We start from the raw sequence: 23,249 nt of genomic DNA, 5'->3' as shown, positions 1-23,249 counted from the left end.
GGCTTCATTCTTCTGCTAGTGAGATGGACCAACACAAAATGTCCGCCCCCATACAGCAGACAGTTTCAGAGAACTGTCTGCTATATGGGGCGGACATTTTATTGTGGTCCGTCTCACTAGCAGAAGAATGAAGCCAGCAAGGGAGCCGGGACGGGACCAGTGAAGTCAGGTAAGGCTGCGGGCGGCAGATGGGCGGACGGGAGGGGGCTTACTATAGCACCACAGCCCCCCGGCGCCCACACATGCACAGCTCCCCCCCGCGGCCGCAGGGGCTGCGGTGCTATAGTTACGCCTCTGAATGCGGCCTAGATCGCTGTGACTTACCTCCTGCGTTTCATATTGACAATATCAAGGCATGTTGTTCCTGTGAAGCTGTAATATAATCTCTCCCAGCAGGGCTTCACATACCTTTATAGTTCTAACACAGTTCAGCTTCTTAATCATTTCATTGCATCCTTCGGTTAAACGGAAGAGCTAGGCTTTTTCATGTTGGAGTCCATTAACTCCTTTACTGCTGAGGAGTCTCTGCAGAGAGGAGCGCGACTCTGTTTCCAGGGACCCGAATCTGTAATTCTAGAATAAATATATTCTCAGACACGCTTCTGTGCACGTGCACCGCTCCTATTAGGCCCTGATCCAGGGAAAACATGTGGATTCGTGCTTCTGATTGACTCTGCTTGCAATAGGTTCTTGAGCATGCATGGTGCGAAACCGTGCAATACATAGTGTATCAGCACCTTTCAAAACCCATGCAGTTTCTCATTCCTCCATGGGGTGTCGCTGTCTGCTGTGGTATTACATTGTGGAATGTGTCTAAATACAGACAAACGGTACAAGAAGCACCAAAGCAGACAGCGACACCCCAGGCAGGAAAGAGGAACTGCATGGGTTTTGAAAGATGCAGGGTGATGGATCGAACTCTGATGCTGTGTACACATGGGCAAAAATCGCTGGCAATATGGTCGCTAAGCAACCATATTGCCAGTGATTGGAGTATGCACTGGCGATAAATCGCCGGGTGCACGCTCCCGTTTTCAGCCACATAATGGACCACCGACTTCCCCTGCTGCTTATCCTGGCTGTGCGTCATTTCCATCGGCGACCATCTCTCGTCACTGATGAAAACAGGACACTGAGCAATATATTACTCAGCGATATATCGCCCCGTGTGTACGCACCTTTAGGGGGGGTATTCAGTCAGAGATTTCGACTCTCAAAATGTCCCGAAAGTCTGAATTCCGGGCTGATTCGACATTGGTAATTCAATGTTCCTGTTGTCGAGTGTGGAAAAGCCGTGAATTCAACAATCTGAAAGCGTTTCTGACAACATATCCGACTTAAAAAATGTTGGCTCTAACACCCTTTAAATCCTGTCAGGAAATATTGGCACATATTGAATAACCCCCCTAATATGTGCACCACAAACGGACTTGCAGTCAATTCTGCAACAACCTGGTTTTGCCGGGTAAATGGTTGCCGCTTTAACGCACAGGTAGAGCTATGAATGGTAAAGTACAGACCTACATAAATATTATATGCACTTATATCTTACTGCTTTCACGTTCTGTTATGACATCTTTTAGCACACCAAGGAGTAATAATATATATTGTTTGGATGGGTTTTTTCCATTTCAAGTGTCTTCAGCACGCATCAATGCAAAAGTCCATTAGTATAAACGGGGAAACATGAGACGGCTTTGTTGTTTGTGCAGTGTATAAAAGGTTGGACTCGTTGAAGCTGTAGTTTCGTTTTTTCTTTCCTTAAGCCGTACTGTGTAACTGTGTTAAGGGAACCTATTGAGTCATCTGATTTAAACTAATACATCATCTTCACTCAGTTGAATCATCTGTAGTGCACACAAGCATGACAGATGGGTTTGTGGCTGTTATTGTGAGTCGGCTCACCCTGTATTGCCTATTGCTTCTATATGTACTTCCTCACATAAGACACTTATGTAGTGGTGTACATTGTTAAGGGGTATGGAACATGGAAAAATGTTTTTTTTTTACGAAAAACGGTTGATTTTGTATACATATATAAAATGCTTTCATGAGTGTATATACAGTATATAAATGTATATATTGCTGTATCCAATTACCAGCGGCAATTTCCTGTGGATAATTGTATTGGGGGGCGGAGGGTTCCAATAAGCCTCACACACACCTGTATGTTTTTAATTAATATATATATTTTTTAAATTTATATCCTGTAGAAAAAGGAAAGCTGATTCCGCCTGTGTGAGGCTAATTGGAAAGCCCCCTACCCCGATGCAATTACCCACGAGAACAATTGTTTTCTGTGATGTAAATGCTGAGGTGAACATCGTAATGCTGATAAGAAAAATGTCTTGTGAAGTAAATATGGCGGCTTTTTCCATTAAGTGGCAGCTGCTGCCCATTTTCCAGCTCGATACAGCTGCCATCACCTCCATAGACTGCATACAGAGCCTTTAGTGAGTAGTTCTGGCTTTCTTAAATCTGCCCCGTGAATTTATTTTATTCCTGTCAGATGTGGACTCTCCCCATACACAGAGAACTGTCTCCCTTTTCCTTTCTTACCACTTCAGACTTCTGACCCTCACCTCTAAAGCGGTCAGTCAATGCATCCTCATATATCTCTTATTTCTTTCCACTCTCCCTTCCATCTCCTCCTCAGCCACCACAAATCCTCCCTGATTTACCCGATTTCATGGTTGTCTCCTATGCTGTGTACACACAAGAACGATTTGTGCTCAATCCCCCCCAACTTCGACACTTCTAACGACGATTGTATGTAAAAAGAGCAGAATTGTACATGTTTTCAGTGAGATTCCTATACAGTGCGTATCCCCGCTGGTCATTGGTTGCTTTGGAGATTTTACCTGCTGCACTAAAGATTTATCATCAACATTGGATTGAGATACAGTCCAATTGTGCGACCATCATACGATTTCAGGAAATCGTTTCACAATCGTCGCACGATCATGGTTGTTCTGGTGTGTACCTACACTAGACCTTTCATACTTTCATACTCATCAATAGTGCCATTTAGGTTGTCCTTAAGATATATACAGTAAACATAAGTGTATATATACCCATGTCATACAGTGTAATAAACTTTTAATTTGTTTACGTTGTTAGCAAGCTCCTAATTATCGTTGGCTTTTTAAATAAAGAATAGCGCAGGCATTAACTTGTCCACAATAATTACTATTTATTCGTTGTGTTTTTCTATTGCCCCTGCTTTCACATATAGGCCCCTTTCACACAAACACACCGGCAGCCGCCAGGCGGCGAAACCCCGCATGGCCAAGCAGCTGTGCCGTGCACAGAAGTTTACAATGGGGGGTGGCCACAGCCGGGCCGTGACCATCCCATGGGAATGGACACAATCCTGTCCATTATTAACTACTGAGTATGGCACGGCTTTTGTCCGTGTGGGGTTTCGCCGCCCGGCGTCAGCCGGAGCATGTGAAACAGCCCATAGGTACAATGTTTGTTCAGTTATCTCAAAGCTTCCAATCCTTCCAAGACCATGTCCCGAATGACCTTTCATGTTATCCACTGCTGTTTGAGTGCTGTTATTGGTCATGCTATGGTGACCTAGCTTAGTTATGCTAAAAGGACTGGTCACTAATGAAGTCCGAGGCATCAAAGTAAAATGAGTCTTTTGTGTTTTCTGTGACAGAGAAAGCAACAAGCGAGCTGAACACGGCTGAGGACTGGGGTCTTATCCTGGACCTGTGTGATAAAGTCGGACAGTCGCGGACAGGGTAAGAGTGAGATTAATTAGTGGGCGCTCCCACTTTTATGGTGGATGTAGAAGCAGACCTGAATGGGTAGACTAGGATCACAGAACGGAAGCTGGCCATGTACTGTATAACTCCCTTTCCTCGTGTTAAAGTGTATGTTTGGACTACTTGTTGCTATGCCTCCTGATCATCTAGAACCAGTGTGCAACATCTGCTCTATATGGACTCCGTAAGGATGGTGTAGTGGTTAGCATTACTGCCTCACAGCGCTGAGGTCATGGGTTCCATTCCCACCATGGTCCTAACTGCAGAGTTTGTATATTCTTCCCGTACTTGCGTGGGTTTCCTCCGGGTACTCTGGTTTCCTCCCACAATCCAAAAATATTCTGGTAGGTTAATTGGCTCTCAAAAAATTTACCCTAGAATGTCTGTGTGTGCGCGTGTACATGTGGTAGGGAATATAGGGGCAGATGTATAAAAGATTGTTATGGGGGAGAAGGGGTATCAGCGCACGTTACGTACACTGATACCGCTTCTCCCCCATTTATGAAGGCTCAATCGTTTGTAAATGACAGCGCCCCTGTCCATATCGGTGCTGCTATCTAAATGATAGCAGGAAGAATGTATGAACGGTCAGCATCGCTGACTGTTCTGCCCGATGCTGGTTTTGGCTTTGCTAGCAGCAGGGACAGTGCTGTTAGCTCTGGGCTGTGCTGGGGATTTCGCCTGAGTAGCCAGATCCCGGACATGCCCAGTCCAGCCGACCGGGGGGAAGGAGGGGACATCGCCGGTGGGGGGGGGGGGAAGCGCTACCCCGCTTCGGCAGACAAGATGTTAATACATCTTGTCGGTCTCCCCTCCTGCTTCGCCTTGTTAATGAGGTGAAGCAAGAAGTATTATAGCGGAGCGCTATAAATAAATAAATAAAATAAATCTCCCCACTGATTGTAAGCTCCACTCTGTAAAACGCTGCGGAATATGTGTGCGCTATATAAGAAATGTAATAAATAAATAATAAAATACATTAACTGCACTGTGGGACTTGCTTTTACTCACCTGACCTAGCGGGAGATTTTATCAAACCTTTTTAAAGAGGAATGGCACCCATACACGGTGCAATGTGCACCGTACGTTTTAAACTAGATTGCTTCGCATCTAGTTCAGAATGCATGTGATGTGCTAAAGCACAGTGCATTTTGAACTTGATGCAATACGACCTAGTTCAAAAAGTACAGGCAGCACATACTTTATGTGCTGTGCAATGGGATGTGCACGGGAGTGAGCATCTCATCAGACCATGTATGGGCAGCAGAAGTGTTGCTAAAAGCAACCAATGAGATTATAGCTATCCTTTATAAACGTACTAGTCCAATGAAAGCTACAATCTGGTTGCTATTGCAACATGTCCACCTGTCCTCTTTAGAGTGTTCGATATCCTCCTTTACGGAATCTGCAACAGGGCAATTGTATAACTAGGACACTATTTCTTATTGATTGCACATTGCCCTGGGGTAGGGTGGGTAAGTACTTTGCCAGCTAGCCAGTGCTATGATATTCTGGTGTCCGTATTCCTGTGTAGAAGAGAAACGCAAAGTAGGCGGTGGAGGGAAGTTCCATGTACACAAGAATAAGAGCTTATGTTGGGTTCCGCTATCCGTCAAAATAAAATGAGTTACTAAGGTGGCCATTCAATAAACCTTGTGGCTAATTGCTGACTAATATGCCTGTGGTGTGGGTAAGGCAAGTAAGCCCATCCTCCCTACCTAAAAAGAATTCCGGCTCGGAAATCAACTGGTTCCATGGAAACTGAAGGATTCATGGGTTTTCCTGATCACAAACCCCCGATATGTGCATTTTTTTTTTTTTTTTTTTTTTTAAACATGGGCCTAATTGATCCCCTTGGGCTATTTAATTAATCCCTGCCAGCAGTCCTTTATCTGGGTTTTTGTTTAATTCTATGAAGAGATGCCAAAAAAAAAAATACAAATTCCCCAATAACGGGAGTGCAATCGAATAGCCATTTAACTGCAGAAGAAAAGTTAGCTCTTAAGGTGCCCATACACGGTGTGCTTATTGCATGTGATTGGCATGCAATGCGATCTGAAGGTCATTCAAAAAGTATGTGCAGCACATACTTTTTTAACTATGAGATGGGATGTGCGCAGGAGCACGCATTGCACACAAAAAAACCGCACAATATAGCCACCTTTAAGTTTCTCGAAGAAAAATATTCCCATTCAAATGAAATGAACCTTAGTCAAGTTCCAAATGAAATGAACCTTAGTCAAGTTCCAAGTTCCAATTGAAATGAACCTTAGTCAAGTTCCCTGTGTAATGACCTTTTGTTTGACCATGGTGTTGTGCCAACAGTGGTACCAATAGGTGAAAAATGCACATTGGTTCAGAACCTGCAGCTTGTGATGACAATATTGTAGACAGCTGTAGAGCAATTGTGGACAGCTGCATCATCATCATCTTGAGGACAAAGAATATTTTCCACATTTGGGGCCTAATTCTGCATAGACTGCTAATAGGAGAATTTGCAGTAGATTGCAAGTAGAAAGCCACCAGAAAGACAGAATCACAGAAAAACCAAAATTGTGACTGCATTGCAAATAGCGATGTATTCACAAAACACCGAACCACCAAAAGTTTTTTTTTTCCCATCTGTGCCAGTCTATGGCTTCCACTAATCTGCTCAATAATCAGGCTGGTAGTGGTCATTCCTGACGTCATAGATCAACTCGCACAACTGGCACGCCTACATTTTCACAAACACACCCAGAAAATGACATCTTCCTGCCCCTAAATGCCAGCTTCCGGTCCGTCACACTGCGATTACTTTGACATCTGTGTGGATATTTTTTTGTCCCACACGTGCAGTAGTTTTCTGCCACGCTGATACTTATTCCAGTTTCTTTCCCTTTTACAGTGTGTGTGTGATTTGTGTGTACTTTGCTGTGCAATGACTCATGGTGACGCTGTCAAGTCATTTAAATCTCACTATTCAAAATAACTTTATTGTTTAGTTTGTTTACTTACATTTTTTTTAAATCCACTTTAAATAAAAATAGAATTATTTTTTTATTTAAATCATGATTTTTCACACTCTGCTTTTAATTACCACACATAATTGAATTCCACCCTAAAAGTCCTAAATTGTTTACCGCACGTTTTTACTGGACTGTAGGAATATATTTTAGAGTTTATTATTATAAATCTCACTGTTGAAGTGAATAAATATAGATCTGAGATGAAATCTGATTCCAGGGCTGGTTTGTCTCTATTTTTAGGCCTAAAGATTGTCTCCGTTCGATTATGAAGAGAGTGAACCACAAGGACCCACACGTAGCAATGCAGGCGCTAACAGTAAGTGTGTGTGATGTGATATGTGGATTCAAGGGAAAGCTGGGAAATAGCACTGTTAGCAATAACCTGCATGCAATAGATAAAGGGAAGGATGGTACACTACGTTCATAAATCTTATGCAGATGTGTCCCGTTACAGCCTTGTTGCTTAGCGAGTCTACATCTGAGTTGGGTCTTATTGAAGTAAATGGGAGTCGAACGCATGCCAACACTCATGCAAGTCTATGGTATTGCACGCTACCAAGACACAATGGAATGTTTCTGTGTCTTTATGTCCATATGTAAATCTCATCCAAACTTTCCAGCAAGCTGATTCCTGGTGACCATCTCAAAAATACAAAAAAAAATAATCCATATTACATAGACCATGCAATATCCAAACTGTGGCCCTCCAGCTGTTGTGAAACCACACATCCCAGCATGCTTTGCCATAGTTTAAGTATTCCCTATTGGCAAAATTGTGGCAAGGCATGATGGGACTTGTAGTTTCACAACAGCTGGAGGGCCATAGTTTGGACATGCCTGACATAGACCAATTTCCTCCAGAATTAATCTAAGCATACTAAAACACATTTGCACTAATTGTCTGTCTATTGGAGGCAACCATTTTGTGGGCCCAGCGAGTATCTGAGCGCATTCTGTGAGTGCTTTCATTAGAAATACACCCCTCCTATACTCAGTGATGTCACTGGTTCCTAATGAATTGATATGCTGCGTTGCATGCTGTAATACTGTCTCAGTCCTTGAAATTGCTGCTTCCGCTGGTGATGCCAAGGCTGCCTCTCTCTAAGTACTGTGGCTTGTGGGTGAACACTCAAAATCTTGCAGCATTCTGTGATCCACTTTCAAATGATTTTATGTATATAAAGCCGACTGGATATTCAAGGCAAGGGAATTTTATCGGAACTGGGTGCAAGCCACCTAGACGGAATACATTTTCTTGTAACCCTTTGTGCAATGTTTGTGGCTCAATCCATCATATATTAGTGTCTTGTGGCTTTATTACAAGTTAATTTATATTTCAGCTACTGGGCGCATGTGTGTCAAACTGTGGGAAGATATTTCACTTAGAAGTGTGCTCGAGAGACTTTGCAAGTGAAGTTAGCAGTGTTTTAAATAAGGTAAGCCGGCTGCCCCAGGGTCCATCGTGGCTCTGTACACTTCCACATCCATAGCATTCTGTCATTGCTCAAATGCTGAATGAAACTGTAATATCCGTGTATATACAGATGTGCTCATAAGTTTACATACCCGCCAGTTATGCGGTCTGAAAGCAGCATTATTTTCAAACAACTGTGTTTACTCTTTTTAAATCATAATGACAACAGAAACTACCCAAATGACCCTGATCAAAAGTTTACATACCCCAGTTCTTAATACCGTGTATTTAACATTTTAACATCAATGACCGTTAGAAGTCTTTTGTGGAAGTTGTGGATGAGGCTCTTTATTTTCTCAGATGGTAAAGCTGCCCATTCTACTTGGCAAAAAGCCTCCAGTTCCTGTAAATTCTTGGGTTGTCTTGCATGAACTCTGCGTTTGAGATCTCCCCAGAGTGGCTGAATGATATTGAGGTCAGGAGACTGAGATGGCCACTCCAGGACCTTCACTTTATTCTGCTGTAGCCAATGACAGGTCGACTTGGCCTTGTGTTTTGGATCATTGTCATGTTGGAACGTCCAAGTACGTCCCATGCGCAGCTTCCGGGCTGATGAGTGCAACTTTTCCTCCAGTATTTTCTGATAACATGCTGCATTCATCTTGCCATCAATTTTGACCACGTTACCAGTGTCTTTGTAGCTCACACATCCCCAAAACATTAGCGATCCACCTCGGTGTTTCACAGTAGGAATGGTGTACCTTTCATCATAGGCCTTGTTGACTCCTCTCCAAATGTAACGTTTATGGTTGTGGCCAAAACGTAAAATTTTGGTCTCATCACTCCAAATGGCTTTATTCCAGAAGTTTTGAGGCTTGTCTCTGTGCGGTTTGGAGTATTGTAAGTGGGATGCTTTGTGGCATTTTCGTGGTAATGGCTTTCTTGTGGCGACTCGACCATGCAACCCATTTTTCTTCAAATGCCTCCTTATTGTGCATCTTGAAACAACCACACCACTTTTTTTCAGATAGTCCTGTATTTCAGCTGAAGTTATTTGTGGATTTTTTCTTTGTTCGCGCTGCAATTTCTTGGCAGCAGTTGCTGAAATTTTTGTTGGTCTACCTTAGTGGTTCTCAACCTCGGTCCTCAGGACCACTGGTCTACCTGAACGTGATTTGGTTTGGACAGAATCCCTCATTTTCCACTTCTTAATTAGAGCTTGAACATTGCTGATTGGCATTCTCAATTGCTTGGATATCTTTTTATATCCCTATCCTGTTTTGTACAGTTCAATCTTTTCACGCAGATCCTTTGACAATTCTTTGGCTTTCCCCATGACTCTGAATCCAGACACGTCAGTGCAGCACTGGATGTTTTATACACACACTGATTACCAGGGCAGCCAAGAGGAATGCCGGGCCCCGGTAAAATTTTGGGGGCGTGGCTTAAGTGTGTGTTGTGGAACCTCCCACACTTAGGCCACGCCCCCAAAATGTCGCTTTCTCCCCCCCCCCCTCTCTCGGCTCCCCTGCTGATTGCAAGCAAACAGATCACAGGCGAGGAAGGTTACCTTTAACAGCCATTCAAACCCATTTGTGTCAACTTGTGTGCTTGTTATCAGGCCAAAATCTCCAGGGTATGTAAACTTTTGATCAGGGTCATTTGGGTAGTTTCTGTTGTCATTTATGATTTTAAAAAGAGTAAACACAGTTGTTTGACAATAAATGGCTTCATCCAACCACTAACCATGACAAATGTCCAGAAAATCACAAATGCTGCTAGGGTATGTAAACTTACAGTATGAGCACAACTGTAGGAGAATTGTTTCTAAATTAATATTTCACTCTATATTCAAACTTACGATGTTTAATGAAACCTATGGAACATGGCTGTTTTGAGAAGCCAATTCTTTTGTGTAGTTATCTGCAGTTATTGACATCTCATACAAAGTACAGGTGGTGTAATAATTAGCATTACTGCCTCACAGCACTGAGGTCATGGGTTTGTTTCCCACCACTGCTGTAACCGTGTGGGAGGAGTATATTCTCCATGTACTTGTATGGATTTCCTCTGACAAACCAAATATATAATGGTAGGTTGATAAAAAAATTACCATAGTGCAGGGATGGGGAATCTTTTGCACTCAAGCTGTTGTTGCATTACACATTCTAGAAAGACTTGCAATAGTTTTAAATGGCAAAACTGTAGCTGGGCATGCTGGTATTCAACAGCTGGAGGGCTGAAGGTTCCCCATCCCTGCCCTAGTGTCTAAGTGTACATGTGTTTAGGGCAGAACAGCTAGGCTCAGTGGTTCTGAATCTTGCATGCTGTCAAAATAAATTCTAAAGCACATCAAAGCATCCTTTGATGGACAGTAAACACTGACCCCCAGTGGCCATATTATATATTTTTTTGTTTGAAACTTTATAGTAGGATACTGGAGGTGCAGTGTGGGGGAGCTACCTATGGCAGGCCTGGCCAAACTATGGACCTCCAGCTGTTGTGAAACTACAAGTCCCATCATGCCTTGCCACAGTTTTGCTATTAAGGAATGTTAAAACTATGGCAAGGCATGCTGGGATGTGTAGATTTACAACAGTTGGAGTGCCGCAGTTTGGCCATGCCTGTCCAAAGGTGTGTATGGGTTACTGGAGCTGGTGCATCGTAGGGGAGAGCCTCCTAATGGTATATGGGTTACTGGAGATGGTGCCGTGTGGGGGAAGCTACCTATGGTATATGGGCTACTGGAGATGGTGCAGTGTGGGGGAAGCTACCTATGGTATATGGATTACTGGAGATGGTGCAGTGTAGGGGAGCTACCTATGGTATATGGGCAACTGGAGATGGTGCAGTGTGGAGGAGCTACCTATGGTATATGGGTTACTGAAGATGGTGCTGTGTGGAGGAGCTTCCTATGGTTTATGGGTTGCTGGAGATGGTGCAGTGTGGAGGAGCTACCTATGGTATATGGGTTACTGGAGATGGTGCTGTTTGGGGGAAGCTACCTATGGTATATGGGTTACTGGAGATGGTGCTGTGTGGAGGAGCTTTCTATGGTATATGGGTTACTGGAGATGGTGCTGTGTGGAGGAGCTACCTGTTGTGCCAGTTGTTGGTGTAAGGCTTCTCAGTCGCGCTTCTGGCTATTTAGAGAAATCTGGTTATGGGACGTTACTGCCGCCATTCTCATTTAGGCTGTGGTTTAAAATGAGGAACTGTCTTTTTTTTTCACTTTCTATAAATGTTTGTATTTCCATTGGCTACAGGGTCACCCAAAAGTCTGTGAAAAGTTAAAAGCTCTGATGGTGGAATGGGCTGAGGAATTCAAGACTGATCCACAACTTAGTCTCATTTCAGCCATGATAAAGAACCTGAAGGAGCAAGGAGTAAACTTCCCTGCAATTGGATCTCAGGTAGTGGCCACCTTGTCCGTCCCTGGTGTGATGTGTATTAACCTGCAATACCTTCTATAGAGGTGAAGCAGAGGTATTGTTCATCGCAACCAATCAGATTCCGCCTGTCAGTTGATACAGTGTACTAGATAATTGATAGCTGGACATTGTCCCAACTGTCCTCTTTATAAGGTTTGATACATTTAAACCCAGAGTGGTTCCTTACCTTTCATAAATAACAGACATTTGCCTAATCCTATCACAGCTTAAATGCATCATACCAACTTTACTTCCTTACTTGTTTAGTAATAGCACCGGGTGATTTTAGCCCTATTTCTAAGTGATCTGTATACTCCCGAGCGATGGTGCCATCACCTGACCTAGATAGATACTGCATGCAGTATATACGGTGCTGGTATATCGTCACTGGGTCGACAGGCCTTAGGTCGACACACTCAATGGTCGACATGGCTTTAGGTCATTAGGTCGACATGGGGAAGGTCGGCAGTCAAAAGATCAACATTTTTTTTCTTTTTTCTTTGAGCCGACATGTGTTGGCAGGCAGTATTTCATGCCCTACCATCCACCATGGTGTGGAGGGAGAATAGAACAGTGTGCCCGAAGCATGGCGACCTAGCGAGGTACCGTGACCGAAGCATGGTGAGCGCATTGGCGGTGCACGATACGGTGTCCATGTCGATTGTGTTGACATTTGAGACAAAAAAAAGAAGTGAAAACCCAATGTCTACTTTTTGACTGTCGAACTTCCACAGGTTGACCGAATGCTTGTGTCAACATAATGACCCTGTCAACTTAAAGCCATGTCAACCTTTTGAGTGTCAAGCATTGGCCTGTCGACCTCATGCATGTCAATCTTCCTGTGGTCGACCTAATGTTCTACACCTGTCAGCGATGTGTGATCTGTACTTAAGCACGCAGGCTCCGTCGCCCATTGTGTTAGCGGGTATCACGCTGCATCTCCTAGGAGGCACGCAATGCCTGGGTAATGGTAAGGCTTTGCTTGCACTTGTGGAAGAAGAGCTCTGTTGTCCCTCCTTCTATCTAAGTGTGGTTTCATTATTTACAGGCAGCAGAACAAGCTAAAGCCAGCCCGGCACTGGTCACCAAAGACCCGGGCACAGCAGCCACTAAAAAGGAGGAGGAAGATCTGGCAAAGGGCAAGTACCGTGATGTGCTTCGTACATGACATGTGTCATTAGTATATGCCAGAAAGTCACATGGAGTACAATGATGAGACAATGCAATTAATTTGAATAACCCATTATGTCAGTTGGCGAATAAGAGACATTCTATAATCTAGTAATACCGGCTTCCTGGTCCTGTCTCCTGTCCTTGGCCTGCTCCGTCTATGGCTGCTGTGCTTTCTTTCTAGAACTTGGTGTACTTACTACTCACAGGGGGGCATATTTATTAATAACTGCTATTGAGCCCTGATAATTCTAGTTTAATAAGGATAGCTTTCAGTGCAGGCAAGCTCCGTATATGTCAGAATTTAGCCTATAATGAAACCTATGGGGCTTACATTTGCAGGGACCGCAGTGACTAACCCCAGTATCTGCTTCAATCACCCGTAAATACCTTCTGGGGATACCTCCTTTTTGCAGCAATCATCTGACAATCATGTCTGTTTTTTGGAAGATTTCCTGCAAAATACAGCTAATATGTTGCAATGTTTTTTCTGATAAGGTGGAGACACACTATACGATTTGTGATAACCATATCTTTAACGATATCATCGTGCATATCGTTCTGCGTGTACCCACTATATTGTTGATGATGCACTCTCATTAACGATAGCCCCTATCGTGGGATGCAGTCAAAATCCCGGCGGTCAGGATCCCGGCGTTCAGAATCCCGTCGCCGGAATCCCGACACTTTCTCCCTCCGTGGGTGTCCACGACACCCCTGGAGGGAGAATAAATTAGCGTGCCGAGCGTAGCGAGGCACCGGGCCCGCTGCGTGTCGGGATTTCGGCGGTAGGAATTCCGGCGTCGGGATTTTGAACGCCGGGATTTTGAACGCCGGGATCCCGACCGCCGGGATTTCATACTAAATCCCCTTTCGTTTGAACTTGCAGTCAAATCTAATAATGTCAGTGGCTGGATTGCCGGTGACATCACTGAACGATATCGTTAAGGATATTGTTCAGTTTTTACCCCGTGGATTGTTTGTTTTGAGGCAACCATATTGGCGGTGCTGTATATCATATAGTGTGCACGGGGCATAACTATACCTTTACCATTTGGGCGAGTACTGATCGCTTTATCCATTTTCTAACCGTATCCAACTGCAGCGTGATCCATTACAGATAATACTCCGGTCACACCAGCCTAAATTCCCGGCGCTGGTGTGTAAGGTTCCCAGGCCAAAATCCTGGGAAAATTTGCCGGGATTTCAATCCTGCTAGGGAGCAGGGTTGTTCCCTGGGTCTTGGCCTTTGTGAAAGGGGTAGTGGTACTCAGCCAGGTTGCCGGTCCTCAGGGCGTGCTGTCAGGCTGGGGATCCACACAGGTGGCGGAAGCAGATGAAGATGACGCAGCTCTCCGGCACCCTCACTGCAGCTGGTGAGCTGCGTCATCTGCGCCCGCTGTCTGACCTGTCATCTGCGCCCGCCACCTGTGTGGATCCCCAACCTGCACAGAGGACTGGGCTGAGTACTATCTACTGTCCACTGCCTCTACCGCCATTCCACCTCCTACCCGCTTCCTCCCCACACCAGAAAATGAAGGGACTTTTCTGATGTGAAAGGGGCCAACCCGGGAATGCCCCGGCATGATCACTTGGCCGTATTCCCGGGTGGTTCCCTGCATTTTCTGATGTGAAATGTGTGCTGTGCTATTTGGATTACACTACAATATCATTTAAATATGTAAAGTACATATCGCATATGATTCCCCACACAGGCTGCGATTTGAACTAGACACGATGCGATGTGGTACAAAACTACCCGGCTGCACGTACTATTTTGCCTTGTGATGCGCACTACATCGAAGCTCGTACCGCATGGAAAAATAAACATGGTGGATTTGAACTAAAAAAATAAAAATCTCATTCGAGTTCTCGAAATGGGCAAAACCGTGTGCACTGCAGGTGGGGCAGATGTAACATGCGCAGAGAGAGTTAGATTTAGGTGGGGGTGTGTTCAAATTGAAATCTAAATTGAAGTGTAAATTTAAAACAGCCATAACTCCCCCAAATCTAACACTCTCTATGAATGTTACTGTACACAGTGCAGCATGGTTTTCCCCTTTTTAAGAACAAATTTGTCCTGCTTTTAGGTCAGAATCAGGCCCAAGATTTCATCTATTTACAGTGTCGATCAGCAGAAGAAGGAGGGAGCTTCCCTGAAGTTGTGGGCAGCATTAGCAGTGTTAGTCCCTGTTGTGTCCCACAGCTGTGATCACATTGCTGCAGTCATTGCAGATAGCAGCAGAAGACCTGTGGGGAGACAACAGGCTTTGGTCTGCAGCCAGACCCACAGGTTGTCTCAAAACACAGGGCATTTTGGCCATAAGCCCGGGGTCCTGTTCTGTGCTCCTGCTATAGCCCACACCTATGGCCTACTTGTGCTTACAGAACCAGTAAGTGACGGAGCAGTTTCTCCCTCACTCACTTGTTACAGAACATAATGGCTGAGTGATGCAATATCACTTGTTTACTACCAAACAGAGTAAAGGTAGCCTGCGGTTCTCCCTCCCTCTCTATCCTACATCTAATGCATAATAATGACTAATACAACAAGTGTGCTTCTTGACAATCTCTGTCTTTCTATTAAATAAACAACACAAACCCATCTGTCAATGGCTGTACGGTGTTCGTTAGTGTCCTCCTAATTTACAGTAAGATGAGTGTGACCCCTCTGTTTGGCTGCAGGACAATTATCCATCGCTGCTGTGGTTACATAGCATTGTTTGGCTGTACTCATATCTCTCCTCTCACTTTGCAGCGATTGAATTATCACTAAAAGAACAGAAACCACAAAGTACCGTGTCCAGTCTGTACCCAAGCACCAGCTTCCTAACCAATCACAAGTCGGAGGGGAGGAAGGTGCAGGCCATCTATGACTTTGAGGCTGCAGAGGATAACGAGCTGACTTTTAAAGCTGGGGAAATAGTCACAGTGCTGGATGACAGGTGGGTCCGGGATTACAATATATCTGTAGCTCTCCAATGAAACCTAACATTTCACATCGTAAAGTCAGGTTGGACAAGGAGCTTTCACATTAAACCAGGGTTATTGCCAGGTTGGTGACGTGTCCACCCTGGTCGAGGTGCGGTGTGAAAGCACCAAAGCTTATAACCTGGGTCGACCAACCCAGAAATTCCACCCAGGTTATAAGAAGGGTTAAACTCTGTATAATGGGTGTTGCTGCCCAGTAACATAAACACAGATGCAAGAGTAGACTTCTACCCTATTTACACCAGCCTTTTTTTCTAGGTTCGCCCCGAGAACAACTTGGGTGCAGTGCTGGTTTGAATGAGTCCCAGCAGTTCAATCCTGCTAGCTACCAGGGTTGCTCCTGGGATCTTCCTCCTCCCCCGCCCCTTGACAACGCACTGTCACATGTCACGCCCCCAAGCTTGCTTACCGTTTATGCCGGGTCGCTCTTGGAATGGACCCGTGTCCTAATCCCGGGAGGGACACCGGCGTTTGCAGTATGAATGGAGTATAAGAGTGTCATGGATCAAGCACTGGCAAAGTTGCCCATGGCAACCAATCTGCTTCGAAGGCACCATTTATCAAGTACATTATGTAACAGGTTTAGGCAGTTTGTTGCCCTCCAGACATAGCATACAGCTCTAGCATGCCAGGTTTGTTGAGAAGGCGTGCTAGAACTGTAGCAGGACATGCAGGGAAGTGGTGTCCATCAGCAGCGGTTATGCCGGAGCGTGTCTGCAACGTTCTAGAAATGAAGGTTAGAAGCTGTTTTTTGGTTTACATCTTTAGTGTTCATTCTGGCGCCTGTCATATTTGAAAACCCATGCAGTTCCTCTTCCCTGCCTGGGGTGTCGCTGTCTGCTGTGGTGTTTCTAGCACAGGTCTGGTTTGCATATCAGTGCTGATACACAGACCACCCTGTGCTAGAAACACAAACAGCAGACAGCGACACCCCAGGCAGGGAAGAGGAACTGCATGGTTTTTCAAATATGGTGGGTGCTAGAATGAACACTAATCTTCTCCACTATTTTCACAGCTTGATACAATACCCGCTAATTTAATAGTTCTAAATACTCCCATTAATGTGAATGGGTTTTAAGTGCCCTTTACCATTTTAGGAACTCACTCATTCCTTTGTTGCGGAGTATCAAAGATGGGGGCGGTTTCCCTTAGTCCATGCTATAATTTAGCACTTATAACCCAATGCCTAATATCACAAGAAAGTTTGTATTTCATATTCTGAAATAATAATACATGATAATTTATAATCTAATAATCTAAATCATCATGTTGTGTGTCTGGAATTGAAACCCGTTCGCTATTTCTTTATTTAAATTTTGTCTTGCCTTTTTATGTATGGACAGTACACATTAGCACTAGTGAGATGTATATGGTACTTCCTGTGGTATTGTGGTATGTTCCCCTTCCTCTATAGATATAGGTCAGGCAGACCATGGCCTCTGATCCAGGAAATGCCATAGTAGATGAACATTCCTCCTAGGGGAGGTGTGCTTCATTATGGAATGCTGTATAGAAGCTCTTTCCTATCTCCCTTCTCCTTAAATAGGGGTTACTGGTTGTAATATGAAAGCACTCATTTGCTTTATTCGTGTATGCATTGATCCTGCAATAATATAAGACTTCTGTATAGTAATGGTGGTCTGGCCTATGTAGATGTTGCATCTACAGAAAGCCATATGAATAGTGTGATTAGTTATCAAAGGCTTTGTTAGGACTTCCTGAATACTATTGTGTAATACAGGGGTTCCCAAACTTTCCTAAACCATGGCGCCTACAGTAGCAGATAAAAGAACATTCTGAAACCAGTAGATTGTGTTTCTGGGTCATCCTTAGGGTCAGATATGTGGTGATGAACAAGATTTGCTTCGGTTTGTCCATATCCGTTATAATTGGCAGCGACCAGCACTGGGTTTGTCTACTACATTGGCCTTAAATAATGTGAACTGGTCCTGGACCCCTCCAAGTGTCCAGAAGCACCCCAGGGTGCTTAGGCACACATTTTGGGAACCACTGGCGTAACAAATCATTTTGATTCCAAATGAAGGAACTTCCCGACAGTTGGAATACCGGACCGGGTTTTCGTCCGATTCGGCAGTCGGATTTCAATGTTCTGACTGTCGAGTGTTGTAAAAAGTCTGTGGATCGGCAGCGGACTGTTGAAAGTCCATGAATCAATTTGCGGCTAATTCCGACAAAACAAATCCAACTTTTAAAAAAGTTGGATCTGACTCCCTTCAGTGCGGTCGATAACTGCAGAATTAAGTAGGCGAGTGACGATATTTCCCATTGGGAAATATTGGCTCAGATTGAATACACCCCCTTAATGCCCAAAAGAAAGCAGACATTGTATCCCAGGGCTTCCCTGCCGTACTGCACAGAGCGTACACATAGGGGAAGGGTGGTTACAGATTTGTTTTGGTTCAGATGGGCCACAGCCAATAGCTTACCTCCATTTGTCCTTTTGTGTACTATAAAATAAATTTGATTATCCAAAGCTAGCCCCTATAAACAAATAATGGTCTTATTAAGAGTATGAGGTTTTAGTTTATACCTAGCAGATGTTATTGGTGGTCCGTTCCCATCATCCTCTCATCCTCCCTTCTGTTATCAGACCTTTGCTTGCATTATAGTTTTATCAGCAGTTTCGGAGTAGAATAAATGGAAGTTCGTCTGCAGGGAAATACATACGAATGTAGCCATGCTCATCGCTGTGCCCGTTTGTTGTGCCAAATTTGCACCCGTGCCACGAACTCTAAACACTGCGACATTGCCACTCAATGCTTTTCTATGAACTGCAGGAGCAAATTAGATGCATGGCGAGGGGATCGTGCCAGTCACCACGGGAGTCGGGCATGGCGGTTGGCGCAGCAACGTTGAGCATGGTTACATCTATGGGAAATGTTTATTAATGGGTAGGGGAAACCGAATCTGCAAGGCCTTGGAAAGGTTGGCTACAGGATATCGGCGATCAGAATGCCGACCCCAACATCCTGAATGCCACTTAAATAACCCTTACATTCAGTTCCGCAGCCTAACCCTGCATTTCTTAGAATTCCAGCGTCTGCCTTCAGACAGCTGGCATGATCCTGGTGCTGGTCTTGTGACCGCTGGCATCCAATCAGTCAGGATGCCAACTACATCACCCTTGGGAAGAATGGCTGGATGCAGCAGCCACCGTTTCTAGTCCATGTTAGTGGGATGTTAAGCATATAGATTCTGTCTGTGGTACTGCAGCTTTAACAAGACCACGGGCCACTAATAGAAGTGCGCTACATTAGATGTATGTATAACGGACTACGGCTGTGTAGAGCTTCTGATAAAGGCGCACACATACAGTATTGGTGATCCTTGTGTACTTTTCTTAGAATATATAAATATCTCTGCCACCCTGATATCCGCTCTGTTGTCCTGTCCTCTGATACTTCCTTATTTACCATGTACTTGTCCTAAATTGCCTTGTACTGTAATTTATTTGTTTTTTGCTCATTTATATATTGCGAGGTTCTGCAGAACCCGGCGCAATATGAATGAACAATAATAAGGGGTGCTCTATAACAATCCTACATACTGTAAGAGCATGTAGAAAAGAAAAAGCAAATCAGTTTCACTGTGACGCACTCCTAATTCACACAATGTCAAAGTTGACTAAAATACAAATATATCTTTATTGAATAATTTATAGTAATTAGTATCACTTACAGGTCATAGTTATTTAATTTTTAATATTTATTAAATAATGTTTGACCCGATAATATGTTTCCCTGTGTCAGGGATTATGATGGCGAAAATGTTAAAATAAGAAGAATGATAGGTATAGAGAAAAAGAAATTTGTAGAAAGATTAAAATTGTTCTCTGTTGGCCGTTAGTATAGAATATTTCTGAAATAATTCCTGTTAATAATTGAGGTAAGTATAGTGCATAGTGTAAGTTGAAATGTAATAATAAATGGGTTTTTATTCCCAACTCTGCAGCTAATATCGTCTTGTCTTGCGTGCTCTTTATTACTTTATTGATTAATCAATCAAGGTGACACATTCACTGTATTGCTACCACCATGGAGTGTGTGCTATGTTGGTGCAAGCTTAATCACGTTGTTACTGTGTGTGCGTTATTTGGATCGCACGTCTGCTAAACCTTAGCACTTAAATGGGCTTGAATATCATGTGTACCCCGAGGTTAATATTTCCTTCTCAGAGGGGATTTACACTATTCACATGTGTGCATTAATTCAAGAAGTGCCCATGGGCCAGGTGAGTATCAGATAGGAGAAAGGGTGGTGACCTGCCGTACGGCCTAGTGCACCATCTCTATCTTCAAATCCTATTAATCAAATCTCATAGTCACATCCATATGAGTAGGTGCATTAATTAACTGTCAGTGCTTCTTATGTCACTATAATAAGTAGCTGCGCTCCTTATTGCGCGTCTCTTTGCATGTGTTCTGGCGTGCATCTGGCATGTATTCAGTAAGATACACCGTGCATATCTGTTGCTGTGATGCTCATATAATAACGCGTTGTCATGTGTGCGTTAGAACCACATCTGTAATGTTTTAAGCATTCACAGTTATCTCAGCAATTGGCTTAGAGCAAATTGTCCCGTCTGTACTGCATGTATTGCAATCAATACTGCATGCAATAAATTATTCACAGCAAATTGTCCAATTTGTACTGTGTATATTGCAACTGATCATACATGCAATTGTTGTTTAGATATATTCATGCAGATTGATAAGAGCACATTGCACAGTCTGTACTGTATGTATTACAGCCAATCATATACGCAATTAAAGTTCAGATATATTCATGCCTGACTGGTCAATTAATGCCCGTTCTGCAGGATGTATTTTATATATCAGTAATATTCTGAGATTAATCCAATTTCATGTTATTACATGCTTCTGGCTACCATCTAGATATTTGCAAAGCGTCACGGTTGTTAGGCGTGAATTGATGTCACTTTATTTCGAGGTTGTTATCTAGAGCCTTGAAAAAGCCGACACAGGCGAAATGCGCATCGGCAGCTCGCTCTGTTGTAACCGTTAAATGTATTAGTTGAAATGTATCCAAATGTAATTATGTGTCAGTAACTCTGTATCTAACACGCAGCGTGTAGCAGCGCTTACCACAGCGTGTGTCTCAGTCGGGATAGCGGGGTGCACGCGAGACGCTGCAATACAGGCAGAGCTCGGTGACCCAAGCGAGGGCTGCGGACTGCTCAGCTCTCTGAGAGCGCTCCGGCGCATCTATATCTCAGAAGTGTTTATAAAACACACAGATTAGAAGCGCTATTAATACTGGGCGCAGGCATAAGTTATGAACTGTTCACCCAGTAATTGGTAATAACAACCTCGAAATAAAGTGACATCAATTCACGCCTAACAACCGTGACGCTTTGCAAATATCTAGATGGTAGCCAGAAGCATGTAATAACATGAAATTGGATTAATCTCAGAATATTACTGATATATAAAATACATCCTGCAGAACGGGCATTAATTGACCAGTCAGGCATGAATATATCTGAACTTTAATTGCGTATATGATTGGCTGTAATACATACAGTACAGACTGTGCAATGTGCTCTTATCAATCTGCATGAATATATCTAAACAACAATTGCATGTATGATCAGTTGCAATATACACAGTACAAATTGGACAATTTGCTGTGAATAATTTATTGCATGCAGTATTGATTGCAATACATGCAGTACAGACGGGACAATTTGCTCTAAGCCAATTGCTGAGATAACTGTGAATGCTTAAAACATTACAGATGTGGTTCTAACGCACACATGACAACGCGTTATTATATGAGCATCACAGCAACAGATATGCACGGTGTATCTTACTGAATACATGCCAGATGCACGCCAGAACACATGCAAAGAGACGCGCAATAAGGAGCGCAGCTACTTATTATAGTGACATAAGAAGCACTGACAGTTAATTAATGCACCTACTCATATGGATGTGACTATGAGATTTGATTAATAGGATTTGAAGATAGAGATGGTGCACTAGGCCGTACGGCAGGTCACCACCCTTTCTCCTATCTGATACTCACCTGGCCCATGGGCACTTCTTGAATTAATGCACACATGTGAATAGTGTAAATCCCCTCTGAGAAGGAAATATTAACCTCGGGGTACACATGATATTTAAGCCCATTTAAGTGCTAAGGTTTAGCAGACGTGTGATCCAAATAACGCACACACAGTAACAACGTGATTAAGCTTGCACCAACATAGCACACACTCCATGGTGGTAGCAATACAGTGAATGTGTCACCTTGATTGATTAATCAATAAAGTAATAAAGAGCACGCAAGACAAGACGATATTAGCTGCAGAGTTGGGAATAAAAACCCATTTATTATTACATTTCAACTTACACTATGCACTATACTTACCTCAATTATTAACAGGAATTATTTCAGAAATATTCTATACTAACGGCCAACAGAGAACAATTTTAATCTTTCTACAAATTTCTTTTTCTCTATACCTATCATTCTTCTTATTTTAACATTTTCGCCATCATAATCCCTGACACAGGGAAACATATTATCGGGTCAAACATTATTTAACCCCTTCCTGACAGAGCCAGTTTTTGCCTTCCTGACGAGCCATTTTTTTCAAATCTGACATGTATCACTTAAGTGGGTATAACTTTTTTTTGCTTTTACTTATCCCAGTGATTTTGAGATTGTTTTCCCGTGACACATTGTAATTTAAATTAGTGGTGAAATTTGGTCGATACAGTTTTTTTTGGGGGGGGAAAAATACCAAAGTGTCGTGAAAAAATGTTCCATTTTGCTATTTGCAAAATGTTCCATTTTCTGCTTGTGAGACAAATAATCATATCACTCAAAATAGTTAATAACTAACAAAGACCATATCTATTTTTTATTTTTAAATCATTATTTAAACCGCCTTTATTTTTTTTGGCCGCTAGGGGGCAGCAGAGTCTAAATTTTAGACTCAATGCATTTCAACGGTGCTTTTGGCTATTAACTTTTTAACGGCCAATAGCAGCGATCGCCCAAGACGGGAGGCATCGCTGCCCCCCCTGGGCAATGAGGAAGGATGTCTGCTGTCAGGGACAGCAGACATTGTCCCTCTGCCACCTCGTCTCGAGACGGGGTGGCAATTTGAACTCATGACGTACATTTATGCCATGTGTCGGGAAGTACTTCCCGACCATGACGTAAATGTACGTCAAATGTCGGGAAGGGGTTAATAAATATTAAAAATTTAAAATTACTACTTAAATAACTATGACCTGTAAGTGATACTAATTACTATAAATTATTCAATAAAGATATATTTGTATTTTAGTCAACTTTGACATTGTGTGAATTAGGAGTGAGTCACAGTGAAACTGATTTGCTTTTTCTTTTCTACATGAACTCATATTTACTAATCAGTAGACAGCACCCTTAACCTAGGAGGAAAG

The 23,249-nt window shown here is 43.2% G+C and overlaps 1 protein-coding gene across 2 annotated transcripts in view; it reads left to right on the top strand.

Annotated features, from left to right (window-relative positions):
• The window catches only part of STAM (signal transducing adaptor molecule), a 54,820-nt gene that overhangs the window by 14,044 nt on the left and 17,527 nt on the right, over positions 1 to 23,249 (top strand). For both annotated transcript variants that reach the window (XM_083189336.1, XM_083189337.1), the window contains exons 2-7: positions 3,668 to 3,752; positions 7,025 to 7,100; positions 8,125 to 8,220; positions 11,465 to 11,611; positions 12,678 to 12,768; positions 15,558 to 15,744. In XM_083189336.1, the coding sequence (XP_083045462.1) occupies positions 3,668 to 3,752; positions 7,025 to 7,100; positions 8,125 to 8,220; positions 11,465 to 11,611; positions 12,678 to 12,768; positions 15,558 to 15,744 (682 nt within the window). The remainder of the gene's footprint in view (positions 1 to 3,667; positions 3,753 to 7,024; positions 7,101 to 8,124; positions 8,221 to 11,464; positions 11,612 to 12,677; positions 12,769 to 15,557; positions 15,745 to 23,249) is intronic.

Source organism: Crinia signifera, chromosome 5 (genome assembly GCF_055691185.1).
Source record: "Crinia signifera chromosome 5, ASM5569118v1, whole genome shotgun sequence".
Lineage (NCBI taxonomy): Eukaryota > Metazoa > Chordata > Amphibia > Anura > Myobatrachidae > Crinia > Crinia signifera.
Note: the sequence above shows the minus strand (reverse complement) of the source record. Positions and strands in the feature narration are given on the sequence as shown.